The sequence below is a fragment of the Lepisma saccharinum genome, chromosome 4 (assembly GCF_977018435.1).
Source record: "Lepisma saccharinum chromosome 4, izLepSacc3.1, whole genome shotgun sequence".
Lineage (NCBI taxonomy): Eukaryota > Metazoa > Arthropoda > Insecta > Zygentoma > Lepismatidae > Lepisma > Lepisma saccharinum.
The window spans coordinates 113,454,971-113,470,975 of NC_139232.1; the positions used below are offsets into that span (position 1 = coordinate 113,454,971).

Consider the following 16,005-nt stretch of genomic DNA (forward strand, 5'->3'; position numbering starts at 1 on the left):
GAGTTACCCCCTCCACACTCCTATGTGCATTCATTACAGAGTGCAAAACATAGGGAGGCTATACTTTTTTTTAAATACAGTAAAACCTCGTTAATACAGACTCTGATAAGCCAGACTTCGCTTAATCCAGACAGACAAAAAGGCAAAAAAGAAAAAGCAGAATGCAAGGTTTTATATGTGGCTAGAAGTCAACAAGAGAACTTCCCAAAGAAAAGACAGTCAACCACTGATGAAATTCTGTTTCCCACAGACTTTGTATTGTACTCTATAGTGTATTTAGGCCTATGCCCTTTAAATACACCATAATAAACGTGTTTTGTTGCTATAAACGGAGTTTTAATGCACTTTCTACTGTTCTTTTAGGTTATTTCAGTTAATCCGGTCAACTTATCCCCCCCCCCATTAGTCTGGATTAACGAGATTTTACTATAATTGTATCCTCACTAATATTTTCTTTTTTATTCAGTATCAAAGTTGTATATCCAATGATTGGACATACTGCACAGTCCTAATACAAAACTGTTGACAACTTTTGATTACTTTAATGGTTGAGTATACACTGAACTGGGGTATTATAAATAAAAGTCTGATGAAACGTTTTGTCAATTCATTGACTGATTTGCTCTATTTTACTTGGCTTACTGGGGATGAGTGATATGATGAAATTGATGAATGGACACTCATAAACATCCATGCCGAGATTCGAACCCAGGAGAAATGTTACGTCAAGAAATATGTTAAAACCATGAATTAGAAGAAAGAAGCTCTGCAAGCAAGGAACACACACGTACAAGAAATAAAAATTCCTCACCTTCTTCTGAGTCCTCCTCATCTGAGTCTGCAATAGTGACAGTATCTTTCCTCAGGGGACACTTTTCGTTCAAAAGAGGTTGGTGGTCACTTAGAACAGCTGCTAGATGCTGCAAGAAACAAATTGCACCTTTATAACGATGATCATTCTCAGACACACGGATATGAGGAAAACAAAATTTTACACGATTTGCAGTATACTATGAGGGCATGAAGCCATTTGTCCACCGATCTGGAACCCTGATTTTACATTTTCCTCAATTATACATACAATCATTATGGCCCCAACATAGTAAAATGTTACGAAATTTTCATCTATTGTAAGTCCTTTCAACTTTTAGTGGTCCCCTGATCCTCTCGAGGATCCACTGTATATATTTTATTCGCAATTTCATACTGAGATCCAGGAAGAAAGCATATCGGTTTGGTTCATCACAATGGGTGCATCAGCACTGAGATTTTTTCATCTTTTTCCTAGTTGTAGTGGCATAAGAACCCTGGCACAAACAACTAATTTGAATCAGAGAATTAAAAGAACAAATATTATGGAACACCTTAAAAAACACATAAAGACCAAAATCACTTGACTACTGCTAAAAATAACACTTTAAAGTGGCACTCAACACACAGATGGACAAGACACATTACACAATGTCTAATGTTGTACAATTTTTCATGTCTACTTTTGCAGTATTTACAGGATTTGAGAACATGTAAAGTGTAGATTAGTATGAACCACAAAATGAAATGGATTTTACAAATGAACAGTACGAATCCATGGCCAAAAGTTCAAATTTTGAGAAATATGAGATTGAAATTTGTAGATTTCGAGAATTTTCCAATATTTTGTACCTTGGAACCATTTCATCAGTTAGCCAAGTTTTATCTCACATGCATACATAGTTTCTGAAAGTCCAGGAGCTCTGCTTTAAGGCAGTGAAAATCAGAACTTTCTATTCTTAATAACACCAACAAAGTAACCACTTTGCTTGCTACAGTGAAGGAAAACACAAGACTAAATCCAACATGGCAACAAATAAAAGAAAATTAACAGTTTGCAGTGAGTTATTAACAAGGGTGCCTATGATGATAAAATTAGGGATGATTTTTTACCAATCTTATAAGTAGCCTGTAATTTAGTGATAAACTTTGATCTTTTTGTTACAATTTTTAAATTTAGATCATGTAAGGTAAAGTTCCTTGTGTACATGAAGGCACATAAGGGGATGTGAAGGTATAGACCCACACATTCTCGACCTATGCCATTTTTGAAGGTGATATATGTAATCAGCACCATACTTGGGCCACCTTTACATGCCCCTCCAGCTACCCCAGAGCCCCTTTTATGCAGGAACAAGGCAAGAAAAATTCCGATCTAATAGCACTCACCCTGGAAATCAAACCTGGGTCTCCCACAAGGCAGTTCCATTTTTAAGATTATAAATGTGTATAATTTGTACACCCTGGTTTTGTAAAGTGTAAGTCTAAACAACCGGTTTCATTTTCAAAGGCAAAACCTATTGCTATTGCCTGGTTACAAACATTAATTAAACAAGCAAAATACACTATGTGGAAGAAAGTCATTGGACACCCCGGTTTCAACTCTGAAACGAACTCATCATGGAAAAGAGAGTACAGACAGATATATATACGGCAGCAGGAGCCTTCTCAGATCATTCGCTGATAAAATGACGGACAGGAAAGAGCTCAGCATCTTTGAAAGAGGGATCATAGTAGGCTGAGGCATGAGTATACGTAGCATAGCTGATGCCAGACAGGTCCCTAAATCAACTGTAGCCTTTGTCATCAAGAAGTGGAAGGAAAAGGGACACTGCAGCAATGCACCACGAAGTGGAAGACCCACGAGATTAGACAACCGGGACAGGAGAGTGCTGAAGAGGAAAAACAGGACCCGTCCGATGCATTCGATTGCAGAAGTGTTTCAAAGTGCGACCAATTTGACTGTTTCGACCAAGATGCTTCGCAATGAGGTCTATGCGCTTGGTTATCATAGTTGAACCGCTGCCCACATCGGAGAAACTGGACGGTGGAGCAATGGCGGAAGGTTTTATGGAGCGATGAATCACACTGTTTCGATCAGACGAGAGTGTGGGTATGTCAATTACCCAGTGAAAGTCTGTTACCCAAGTGTGCAGTGCCCACAGTGAAATATGGTGGTGGCGGCATCATGTTTTAGGGTGGTTTCAGCTGGCACGGCGTGGGTCCACTGGTACCGGTGTATGGCTACATGATGTCGGCGTCCTTCCGAAATATTCTCGACAACTCCATGCTCCCCTTGTTTAGGCATTTCTGTGGAAAGGAAGAATGTGTGTTCCAGGACGATAATGCGACTTGTCATGTTTCCTGGGCTACCATGGAGTGGTATGCAGAAAATAATGTCACCCGACTAGTTTGGCCTGCTCAGAGCCCTGACCTCAACCCTATTGAACATCTATGAGACAAACTGGAGCACCGATTGAGGTCGCGATCGCCTCGTCCTTCTACACTTCCAGTGTTGGTGACTACTGCAGGAGAAATGGCGGAATATCCCACTCGGTGTACTACATGACCTTGTAGCCAGTTTACCACGACGAGTGGCTGCTGTTATCGCTGCCAAAGGCGGACCAACCTGCTATTGATTGCAAGAAAACTGATGGTATTCGCTGACATGTGGTGTCCAATGACTTTCTTCCACATAGTGTATATATACATAGTGTATATCAGGTCGAATACAGGATATTGGTGTCAGTAGAAATTTCATAATTTTATAACCCCTAGCAAACATATATACATAAAAAATTACCACGGTGGTGAAGCAAAAGCAATTTGACATGAAATGAACCACATTCTTCTTCCACTATTTACTCATGTAGCTATAATGCGCACCTTTTTCCAAAATTTTTGCTCCCAAAAACTGTTGTACGTATTATGCACAGAATAATTCAGACAACCAACATGAAACAGTACAGGGTCATTCCATGATTTTGGGCCACTTGCATTGATTTCTCATGTTTACGGAACCCTATCATGTTATATATCGTCGTAAAGCTTAAATCCTGCAGTTTCTGAATATGGCAACAGTATTCCATTCAAGATAATGACATTAATGTGAAATGCGGTTGAAATAAGTTCATCACAAAATGAAGGAACGTTCTGATTTGGATGAACGAAAACATAAGGAAGAAGAAAACAATAATTAAAATGTATTACTGACCAAATAATTATGTATGGAGTGTGTAAATTCCTTAATGGAAGAAATCTTCTGCTGCTAACTGCTACTTTGAAGGTCCTGAATGTGCCTTGTATAAATGTTACATTAGTCACGGAAAAAGTATATATTTTGAAGTTCTTTTAGAAAAAGTAAAGGTGGAATGAGCAAAACCACGTATAAAAGTGTGAAGGCCATTTCACACGATTTTTCACTTTGTAATGTAATGTAATGTTCTGCGACACCAAGAAAATTAGTGCAACTCTGGCAAAATTCAAGCATGCACCTTTCGTTAGATGGGATGCGCATATAAGCAGTATATGTTGGGCGAGAAATAATAGAAAATAACTTCCTGAGCACTGCAAATCCATAATGTAATTCTGATCTCGCTTTCTATTACACAATAAATATGGTGATTAATGAGTGGAAGCTTTGGGATGGAGGGAGAAGGGGGAGGTGGCATGGGTTGGAAACTTATTGTTTACACACGAGGATATTCTCCTCTTGGTCCACATAGCAACAGGTGACTCATGACTCATTGAATGGGTATGATGTTATTCACTCTTGATCAGCATAGCAACAGCTTTACGACCTACAACTAAGGAAGCCATTTCTTGAAACTTGATTGTACTGCACATTATATGCGAGATATAATTTTTTGTAACTTTTACTCATCAAAAACCAGGGTGTGCATTATACACGTGTAAATACGGTACATAAAAATCAATAAATTTCAGTAGAGGAACAAAACAGCTGCCACTTACCTCCTGATGATCCACAGCTTCATCATAGCATTTCAAGCACACCTTCTGATTCTTGGTTTTAAGGTAAGAAAGTCCAAAATACGTCAGCACAAAAACTGGTGCACTAACAAGACCATTAGTTTCATCGCATTCCACATTACAACATTTCTTCTTCTTCTTCTTTTTTCGCTTCTTCTTCTTGACATCCTCATCTTCTATGTCAATCTCAATAATGTTCTTCTCAACAGCCTTGGCTAACTTATGGTTTTGTTCATCGAGGATTTCTTCAATGTCCTTCAGTGGATCGACTTCCTCTATCTCCATATCTAGATCTTTAGAATTCTCCTTCGATCCCTTCTTTTTACCCTTCTTAGATTGGGATGTTGCTGGTGACTTGGCCTCGGCATCGTTCTTGTCACTAATTTCAATAACACCTGGACTATTCGCGGCAGTCTTATCGGTCAAAACAGGCATGGACGACAGTTTCTTACCACCACCACTTGCAGTATCTGTCACGCTGCTATCTGCTTCCGCTTTCTCCGTGGCATGAACGGACTTGCCCTTTTTCTTGGATGGAACATCGTTGCTCGATACAGATTTTTTGGAATTTGTGGATTTCAAATTGTTCTCCTTTTTTGATCTTGGCGTAAATATGCCGCTGCTTACCTTCATTTTTTGTCTTTCCTCTCCATTGCTCTTTTTACCACTATCTGCTTTTGCCCCCTCTTCTGCTATTCTTACCTCTTTAATGTCTTTGCCGTTCTTGTCAGGAGCCGCAGGAAGTTTCTCGGAAACAAGGATTGCATCATCATCATTCTTTATCTTGTCTTCACTCTCCTCCTTTACTTTATCATCCTCTATTTCTAGTTTCATGTTTTCTTTATCATCTTTATTAGTGTCATACTCAACATTTATTTCTTCTTCAGGTTCTTCTGCTTTCATCTCTGACTCTTCTGCCTTTGCATTTTTCTCATCACACTGCATTTTCTCTTCCCCCTTCTTCTCACCATCCTTTTCAACTACATTGCTAATTTCCATCTTGCTCTCTTCTTGATCTTTCTCATTCTTAAGATTCTTTGAGACACTTTCGTCTTTCTGAATTTCCTCATTTACACTACTTTGGATTAAAGCATTGAGCTCAGCCTTCTTGATGCTCTGTTCAACCTTTTTAATAAGATTTTCCAGGACTATGGTGGTACTATCTGATCCATTGTCAGGTTGTTTTATATCTTCATCTGAGCTTTCTTTCTGTTTTGAAGCAGCTGTTTCTTCAGCTTCACTGCATTTTTCACTTTCTCGACTAGTAGAGATGTCAGCCTTAGAAGAGACTTCAGTCGATACTTTGTCATGAACATCCTTGTCTTCACTTTCAGCAATAATTTCACTACTTTTCTCTTCAGATGAAATTTCTTTGTCTAACTCCTTATCGGATGTATTTGAACATTCCAGTACCTTGCTCTCTCCCACAGCAGGCTTAGATGAGGTTTCTTTGGACAATTTGTCTTTATCTTCCTTGTCTACTTCTTTTTTATCAGATGTACTTAAACTTTCCACAATTTTGTTTTGTCCTACAGGAGAACTTCCCTCGTTAGTAGGCTTTTGTTCAGGATTTATCTTAGGGACATCATCGAGTTGGATATCTGATTTTGTTTTCTGTTCAGTTTTATCTGTTACAGAAGCTATAACACTACTACCATCCTGCAACTTACTATCACTACTGGCTATATTACACATATCTGCTATTGATTTGTTATTGCTAAGTTGTACTTTATTTTTATCTTCAACATCCTTATCAGTGTTCTTTGAACTGAAAATTACCAAATGTTCCTGCACTGCAGTTTCATCAATACTACTCTCAACTTTCGCCTTTTTAGTTGAGTTACCACTTTCCTTGTCAGGAACTTCTTCAACACTTTTGGCTTTCCTTTTACTGACTGGTTCTTCAGAGAGTTTCTTCTCTGTAGCACTGCTTTCTCCAATTGTTTCACCCTCATCTTTCTTGTCATGTGCAACTCCTACATCCTTTCCCATGCCAGTTAGAATCTCACTTGTACTTTCTGAACATTCCACTACCTGTTCTTTGTTTTCTATATCAACACCATTGTCAGTTGCAGCACTTTCCTTTCCAGGATTAGTGTTTATTTTGACATCCTTGATCTCTTCACTGCCCTTCACTTTACCTTCCACATTTTGAGGTGTTGGAACAATGGACTTGTTGCAATTTTCCTTTACTGCTTCACCAACAACACCATTATCTACTTTCAGATTCTTTAACTCAGTATTTTCATTTGTTGCAGATTCCTTGGCATCCCTTTCATTGCTTTTGACACTATCACTTTTAGTTTCATCTGTCAATTTACTACTCTTACTTATGTTCTCAGGTGACACACTTGAAACCTCTACGTTATCACTAGGTGAATCTTTCACTTCTTCTTTCTTGTTCTCTCTATTATTAGCTGTTTCATCCTTCGTCACTTTCTCCACATCAGAACCCTCAGTCACATTTCCTTTTCCCACTTCATCCTTGGATTTTGATTCCATTGCATGAACAAACTAGCTACCTGTAATGAAATCAAATATTTAAAAACAGTAAGTTATAACACTCACACTAGTTAAAATTGTTGTTTAATCTACATGTTCAATTGATTTATTTTACTTTGCTTTCCTGCAGTTCTTGGGTAATCACGAACATAAGGATGAATGATTATAAAATTAGTGGAAGGACAATCAGAAATATACATGGACAGGACACAACACAAGTCCGACAGAGGATTTTACTGGCTGTGAATTATATTATAAAACAGGGTAAAATATCTACCACAGTAATCGGTAAACCCCTATTCAAATTTCCTGGGAAACATGATAGAAAACAGAAACGAGAGAGATGATAAGCTTGCAGTTCAATCTTCTTTCAAGCACAAGTTTCTCTTATATTGATAGGATATTATAATCCTGTGTAGAAATAGTCACTATATTATTTTACTGTACTCAAATATAATGTGAATGCATTACATATAGAAAATCTGAATATTGGACACAGCAAATTCTCTGTGTTCCCCTTCCGCTAACAGTTAGTTTGGCAACAGCGCAAGAGCACTGGCTGCGTATTGGCTGAACTCATGTTTCTTCTGAAAACGCACGCCGTATAGTAGGTAATGAATCTAATTTGTCAACTAACTTTAATGGAGTTACAAGATTTCAACAGTAAATTAAATTGTGAAATTGAATATTTTCTTTTAGGGTTATCTTTTATTGTTATCACTCCGTTCAATTCAGACATCTTTCAACATGTACTACATATTCCGAAAAAATCTTAAAACACTGAAAACCATTAACTAAAAAAAAATTAACATTGGAAAGCAGGGGCTAAAATGGTAAGATTTTACAAGCATACTCAATGATTTTGGGCTCCTAATCACGAATTTGCAGTTTATATATGGGGGTCACATGTAGAAATTTGAGAAAAAAAAAGGGGGGGTCCGTGATCGCAACCGACAATGCACGATTCCTCATTATTAGGGACATTGAATTTTCACGATGCGCGAAATGTGAAAAAAAGATGCAATTTTGAACATTCTCCATGTAACTACACCCCCAATGATGAAATATGCATGAGTTTTATTCGCAAAGTAATGCGAAATGTGTGCTTTTCCACAAAATGAACGCTTTTTCGCGAAATAACCGTGAAATATCATCAAATTAAGTAGAAAATATGCAAAAACCAGCAATCGAGGTTGTGCGCGCAAACTGTCGATTTGTAACGTAACATTTGCCTAAAGTTTCCTACCACTTGCAGCTGAAGAACGTTTTATCTTCGATCACATCAGGAAGATGCTGCAAATTTGGATTTCCCATGTACATAATGTAAGTTCGAAAACTGCATTCCTTTCTTCCCCCCGAATGTCTACTCAACTTCCAGTTTCATTGCACTTGCTAGCTGTAGCAGCGATAAGATTAGTCTGTTCCCGCACATCAAGGGAAACAATGGTGTTATTTGTGTTCAGTCATGAATGAATTTTGTTTATCATCATGTGATTTTCAACATGTGTTTGTGTATGTGCAGTAGTGATTATTTTATTTATTGGACAGCAAGGATATCCTTTAAATACATACAATGAATACATCACTTGAGATATGCAATTTAGAAATGAAGTGATTTTGTGTTGATGTTTTCTTTTTGGTTGGACAGTTAAGTACTTGTGCATGTGTACAATATATAAATATGAAGTAGTTTATCAATTTATAGCTCTTTTGTATGGTGTTTCCTCTCATGATGAAAAAGTGTGTGCCAATTATTTTTTTTCCCACCGCTGGTATATATCGCTGATCTAACATTTTATTTACCGCTCTCCTCAGTTTTTATTTACCATAAATTTTTCTCCGTACTCATTATTTACCGGAAGGTTTTGTTTCTAATACTGCAAAAAGGAAATGTAATTTCTATAACACTTCTTATACTCACAAAATATGTAGTCCTGATGAAGTATCCAAGATTAACGTGTAGAAGTTGTAAAATAAGCTTTTCAATTACAGCTATCGTTCTTCGTATACAATCATGGAAACTTCACGGAAGAATGGCGGAAGTTAGTAATCTGTGTGGTGAGTAAAATGGCGACTTTCAAGGTAGGAAATAAAGTTCTTTCTTTCGTAAGTTTTTTTTAATAAATTTTAGTTGGGTACATATTAATAATACAGGCCATTCGTTCATATTTTGCATATTCAATATTTTAGGACACTTGATCATGATTTTGTAGTTATAATAATTTGTCCCTCCAGTGCTATGGAACTGAGATTCTTTTACGGTGTCCCACACACCATTCACGGATAGCACCACAAACCATTCACAGTAAGGTTAGGTTAGGTTAGGCAAACAGTTATAATTTGGGGTCGTAATTTCGTTCTTTCAGTATTGGAAACATGTAAATAATGAGCAATCGTGCATTGTCGGTTTCTATCACGGATCCCCTTTTTCTTCGAATTTCTACACGTGACCCCCAAATATTAACTGCAGATTCGTGATCAGGAGCCCAAAATCATTAACTATGGGATCATTCCATGTCAAATCAACCAATTTTAAAATATTTGGTTGCATGACCATTTTAGAAAAATTTCATTTTTAGTACATATGTTTGTACATGTTTCTAGATATCAAAACCAATGTTCAAAAGAATTTATTGTCTTTAGTTTTCCTGGGGCAGCCATTTTTCCAATATGGCACATGGCTTTTTTTGCTCATGTAGCAATATACAGCAACCTTAATATCTCAGAAACCATTAGAGCTAGAGACCTGAAACAAAATTCATTTTGTAGCCAATGAAGTATACTTCCTATGATATTCAGGTATGTTTTACTTAAAATTGCATTGTAAGTATGAAAATTATGGTGGAAATTGGGGTAACAATAGCTAAAAAAATTGGATTTTTAAGCCCGATTTTTTTAATGAAGGGGTTTAGTCTAAGGCTTGACTTTTTCCTTTTGTAGACCTACCTGCAGGGTGTCTGTAAATAAAATATCAGTGCTTAGAAATGCAACCCTTTTTTACAGCATTGGCTCAAACATGGCCATTCATTGAATTTTGACAGTTTTTGGGGTTAAATATCTCAGATTGGTCCCCTTTAAAAATTCTGAAATTTGGCACAAAAATCCTGCATGAACCTAACTGACATTAAAAATCTCAACTTTTAGATTCAACTCATTTTGGTCAAAATGAGGTAACGTATGTCACCTAATTTCTTAATATACATCCCATACTTAAAATAATAAAGTTTTTTTTCTTTTTCTTTTCTAAATTTTGGTTAAATAAAGGCTAAGAAAATATAGTAACATAAAGTTTTGATACTTGACTTAACAGAAATTGAAATTGCAACACTGCATAAATCGACAAAACACTTTCAGAACGCCCCCTAAACCAGTCCGCTATCACGGCCATAATGTGTTACAGATTCGAAACAACAAGTAACAGTAAGTACTCGTAAATAGAAAAAATAGACATTATCTTAGTTAGAAATGCATTATTTGGCCTTAAGAAATGTTCCGCAACACGTTAGCAATGTGAAGAAGTCCGAAATATATGATTCGTAGGTGTTTCCCTCATACGATAATAGTACCACGCCAAATATTTACGCGAAAATATTAAAAATTCTAAATCGTACGAATGCAGCGGCAAGTAAACCGTAACACACATTACACTGTTTTAGTTGGTAAAATTAAAACACCTTGATATAGTGGTAAAGTTTAGAACACCTTGATAAATTTTAATTAAGATAATAAACGTGAAAAGGTTACTACATTGTTCACAATGTGTAATTTTAATACATGGTATTTCTACCACACAACGAAAGAACTTCAAAATAATGTTGTTACCTCTACGTCAAACAGACAATCTGTTTCGATCGAGTTTTGCTAACTTATCTCCTATTCCTTCTAAAATTTCTGCTACATATGCATTCAGCAGCATTATATCTCATATATGTTGGTCATAATGTGAAAACACTAATTCAAAATACACGATTTTTCAAACTCCACACATATTTGATCACGGTTTACACATCGCGCAGTGTAACGAGACAAAGCTAGCGAAGCGTCTATTAAAACATCACACGAATATTTGACCTTCATTGAAGTACCCTCGGAAAAAAGCGTGTATTGCATTTTTAGTTCAACTATGAAGAAAATTGTTCATCTACTATATTTTACATGAAACTGTATGAGTCAAGATCATAATCTCAATAAAAAATGTCTATTTTGTTATTAATCCCTATGATATTGGGTTATGTTCTCTGCTCATGGATAATTAACAGTATTTCTATCATCATCAACTTTACTTATATTTATATTTGTACATCGCAAATGGCAAAGATGATTATGATGATATTGATAATAATGGTAAGGTAAGGTTCCCCCGTGCCATGAACGTACATTTAGGGGATATGGGAGTAGGGCCCCACGCATATTCTCGATCTCGGCCATTTTTTGGAGGTGTGGTGATGTGATCACAGCACCTCTTTCCGGCCGCCTGATCCACCCTCTATGGCTAGAAATGCTCTGGGGTACCTATTGATTTGAGCCTGTTATAATGTAAATAAACTATTATTCGGAAATGATAACAGGGGAAATTATTTAATATGCTGTTGAGTTATATGATGGGTTTTAGAAGAGGAAAGACATACCCTTCCATGAAACTGCGCCCCTTTTAAGCCTTCCCCCCAAAGAAAACGACAATCAAACGTCCATTAAGAATTTCCCAACTGTTCAGGATCCCAAAAAGCTTGGATCAGAACGGAAAATTTCTTCCAGGTCCAGATATAAAATTTGCAGAATCGTGCGGAGACCAATAAACATCTATCTCACACACATAGAGACAGTGGTGCTGCAAAAGAATGACATTTTGTCAATGTGTAAACCCAGATGAAGAGCTTGTTAGGGTCTCTTTCTGACGCTTTGAATCCTTTAAAAACAGCACTTTCTATCCTGCATGTATGCAGTCATGCATTGCAAATTCAAGATTGCCTCAAGCATTTATTTTTCTGTCAGACTAGCACTCTCTCCAGGATGCTGAAGTTGCTTCATCCTAAAAGCAGTAGCGTACGCAGGATTTCATCAAGGGGGGTGTTGTTTCGAAAACTTTCTACAAATTCACATTACCATTGTTTTATTATACTTTAATTAATTAATAATTCTTATAATTAATTAATTAATTAGTTTAATGACTACTAATAATTACTACTAATGCAGCTGCTATTTATGAAAGAAATAGAACAAAATTACATTTCTTTTGTTTCAAAGTAATTGTCTAGTCAACGGTTATTTGTATATGATAAGTGAGACATTTTAAGTGTGAAGAAAATCCATAAAAACAAGCAAATATATTAAATTTATTGAAATAATCGAAATATGAAACTCATTCAAGGAGCCGCGCTGGTCTAGTCTGACAACTTCGTGGGATATCCGGTTCGATTCCCGGAATTGGTTGGAATTTATCCAGCCTTGTCTCCGCACGCAGCCTCATAGCAATGGGTATCTGAGAGCAACCTTGGGGGATGAAGGCTGCCGGAGCATGGTGCTGATCACATCACCTGCAAAATAGTTCGAGATCGAGAATCTTTGGGGCCCACCACACCACTATGTGTGCCTTCATGGCGCACGGGTGAATTTACATTACCTTTACCTATGGAACTCAACCAGGATGATGATGAAGCGCGAGAATACATGTTGCTAAATTCCACTGAGTCTATGTTTTCGTTGAAAAGCAAGTTTATAGATATTCCAACACATTTATCACTTCTAGGTGATTCACAAAGGACTTCTTCAACATTATTTAATGATGTGGATGTAGACTCAGCATCACTTGAGAGTTCACAAGGGGATGTGAAATCAGTACCGGGAAGAACGTTTGCAAAAAGGACGAAGCAAGGAATTTTCACAATTCTCGCGAGAGTCACTGCGCGACTTTTCGCAAAAAAAATTGCAAAATTGAAGTTTGCGGCCGCTTAGATTGTGTTTGGAATGTTGTGTTTTTCTTCATGCTGCATGGGAATAATAATTCAAATTATTATTATTATTATTTCTGTCGCAGATCTTTGACTGTGATAAATTAGCCATTTTTATTTTTTTTCTACAGCATTTTCCATAATATTTCAAAAGCTCAAGGGGGGGGTTTAAACCCGGTAACCCCCCTTGCGTACGCCACTGCCTAAAAGTATGTATGAGCAGCCATGCATATGTTCATGTTGTACATTGTACAGGCTATTTTGTTTTTGGTTTGCATTAAAGACTGATTTCACACATTTCACTTTCCCCACTACAACTCCCAGGCTCTCACTCATACAACGTTCACTATTCCATAGGCTACCGAATCAGTTCAATATAATCTCAAACCAAATAGATATATTCACTTCATATTCATTTTTTATCAGCAACATAGAAAAAATGTACATAAGTAATGCTTTTGTGAAACTGATTTATTTACCTTGGTACCATTTTGGCTTGTTTTATTTTATGTTATGCTTTCTTTTGTGTTTTTAATCTTAGTCTATTGTTTTACTGTTGTTTCTTTCTGGTTTAAAATGGCTTCTGCTGTACTGGAAATTTCAATAAATAAATAAAAGTCATTTACACTGGAGAGGTGCATAAATACATAATACAATATGGTGGTTCTCGAGGGCTCGGAGTCGAGGAAAGTTGTTTATGTTGATGTCACACACACACACACCCACCCACCCACACACACACACACAAAAGTCTCCTTATCTTTCAATTATTGGGAAGGGGTGGACATGGTGTATAACATGCCACAATCATACACATGCCATTTCTCCGGATTATTGAAGGGCATTTCACCCTTCATGATACTTGCAAGATATTAGTGTCCTCTAAACTACATGGCTCAAACATCTCGAAGGTAACTCGTCAAGCCTCAGAATTTTTGTAAGACAGGGACAGTTTTCCGTTACAAATTCTTTTTAACAAATCCCCATTAAGAAAAGAAAATCCACATACATGCATTCAATGTAATATATATATATATATTGAAATCTGACCCATAAAAGGGCAAATTCAAAATTATCTGCACTAAAATGTAAGTATATCTTAGTGAAATTTCAACAGATGAAGTCGTCAACATTCGAGTCCTACACATTTGCGAATTCTCCCATGTTTTCGGGTTTACCGGTAAACCAACTTTTTCATGTATAGAAATTATCGACAAATTTCAAGTTGTCAGACTTGTTTTTGTTTTATTTATGTTGAGAAGGCACACATGTAGTGCACCCTGCCAACTGCAATGCTCCAGGCCAACAAGGGACAGCTTGGACTCACAGCTGATAAAATCCTGTTCTGATTGTCCCTTCATCCACTTCATCTTCTCAATCATCTCCATCATCGCAAAAGTGGGAGAAAAAACTAAATCAAACTGTCTGAAGGGGAAAGAGGGGATGGAAGGTAAGAGGAGTAGGCCACAGAATAGAGGGGAGGAAGAAACAAGGTTATTTCAGTCGTTCACCGCCAGAGTGACGGCCGTTCGGCGGACTCTTCATGCAACAGGTCCCGGCAAATTGCATTACAGGAAGTCCGTAACAGAAACCGCTTGCTTTGTAATGTTACCCTGTCCCCGTGTCAGGGCAACAGTGTTTTCTTTTCTTATTGAAATATTTATTAATATGTTAATTAATTAGGTAATTACGTGTATAAAATTATGTATATGTGATAAGTGTACCTCAATTTATTATGCATTTTTAGGTTCGTATTTTTCCATGTATAAACACCATGTAGCTCTCTGTTCTTGCTTCGTGTTTCGAACGTTCAAAAGAAAGGCGGGCAGTTTAGCTGTTAAAGATTAAAAATTTTGAAAGAAGGGCGGTTGGCAACAGACGCCAACCAAACATATATAAACTCCCAGATGAGAGTGGGGGACGTCGGCTGTTGGAACTGAGACTTGGAAGGGAGAGGCTGTTTTTTTTGCTTCGGTTAGCTAGGACCGGAGGACAGGTCTCCCAAAACGGATGCTGTAAGAGATTGGATTGCCGGGCAAGCTAGTGCCTTGGTGTCCAGTTTACAGGTAAAAAGGTAGTTGTACTGGATGTTATTTTTGAAGTAATTACGGTGCGCTGGGCAGCCTAGTGCCTTGTCACCGTAGAGGTTGAGAAATGTACACGTCGGGCGGCCTAGCGCCTGTTAAGACGTTTCTTGGAGTAACGCGAGTCTACCTTGTGACAAGCGTACTTCAGATGTAATTCATGAAATGTAAAGCATCCAGGTACAAACAATAGAGATTCCAACATCAAAATTAGAGTTTTGGCCCGATAAATAATTAGAGAAATGAACGTTCGGATACGACTTGTATATACTTCAAATTTTACGTTAATTAAACTATAGAAAATATCCAAAATTTCAGTTATTAATTTCACACATGCTGGACAAGGTAATTTATCCCCCAATAGCAATAAGGTTTCGCAAAGGTTATCCGTTGTCTCTTGTAGTTAATTATATAATTATGTTGACTTGAAGCAACCCACGTGCATTGTCGTACAAAGAAAGATACCCCTAGACAAATCAGAGCCGAGTACGAAGTGCACCGAACCTCGAGTGCGGAGGTAAAGTGTGGGGGGCCAGACTAGTAACATATTTATTTGGGGGCTTTGTCCGCGATTGAACTTAGTTATTTGAGGTCTTGTCGCAGGATATTGAAAGAGATTTTTGCTTTGAAAGTTAAGGAGAGAAACGGACGAGGATCGAACCGATGATCTT

At 37.3% G+C, this 16,005-nt stretch overlaps 1 protein-coding gene across 5 annotated transcripts in view; it reads right to left on the reverse strand.

The window, feature by feature from the left end:
• Positions 1 to 11,319, reverse strand: part of egg (SET domain bifurcated histone lysine methyltransferase eggless) — a 72,819-nt gene extending 61,500 nt beyond the window's left edge. For all 5 annotated transcript variants that reach the window (XM_083121212.1, XM_083121209.1, XM_083121210.1 and 2 more), the window contains exons 1-3: positions 11,125 to 11,319; positions 4,783 to 7,322; positions 812 to 920 (exon numbers count right to left, since the gene is read on the reverse strand). In XM_083121212.1, coding sequence (XP_082977338.1) covers positions 812 to 920; positions 4,783 to 7,302 — 2,629 coding nt within the window. In that variant the 5' untranslated portion in view covers positions 7,303 to 7,322; positions 11,125 to 11,319. The remainder of the gene's footprint in view (positions 1 to 811; positions 921 to 4,782; positions 7,323 to 11,124) is intronic.
• Positions 11,320 to 16,005: the final 4,686 nt, after the last annotated feature.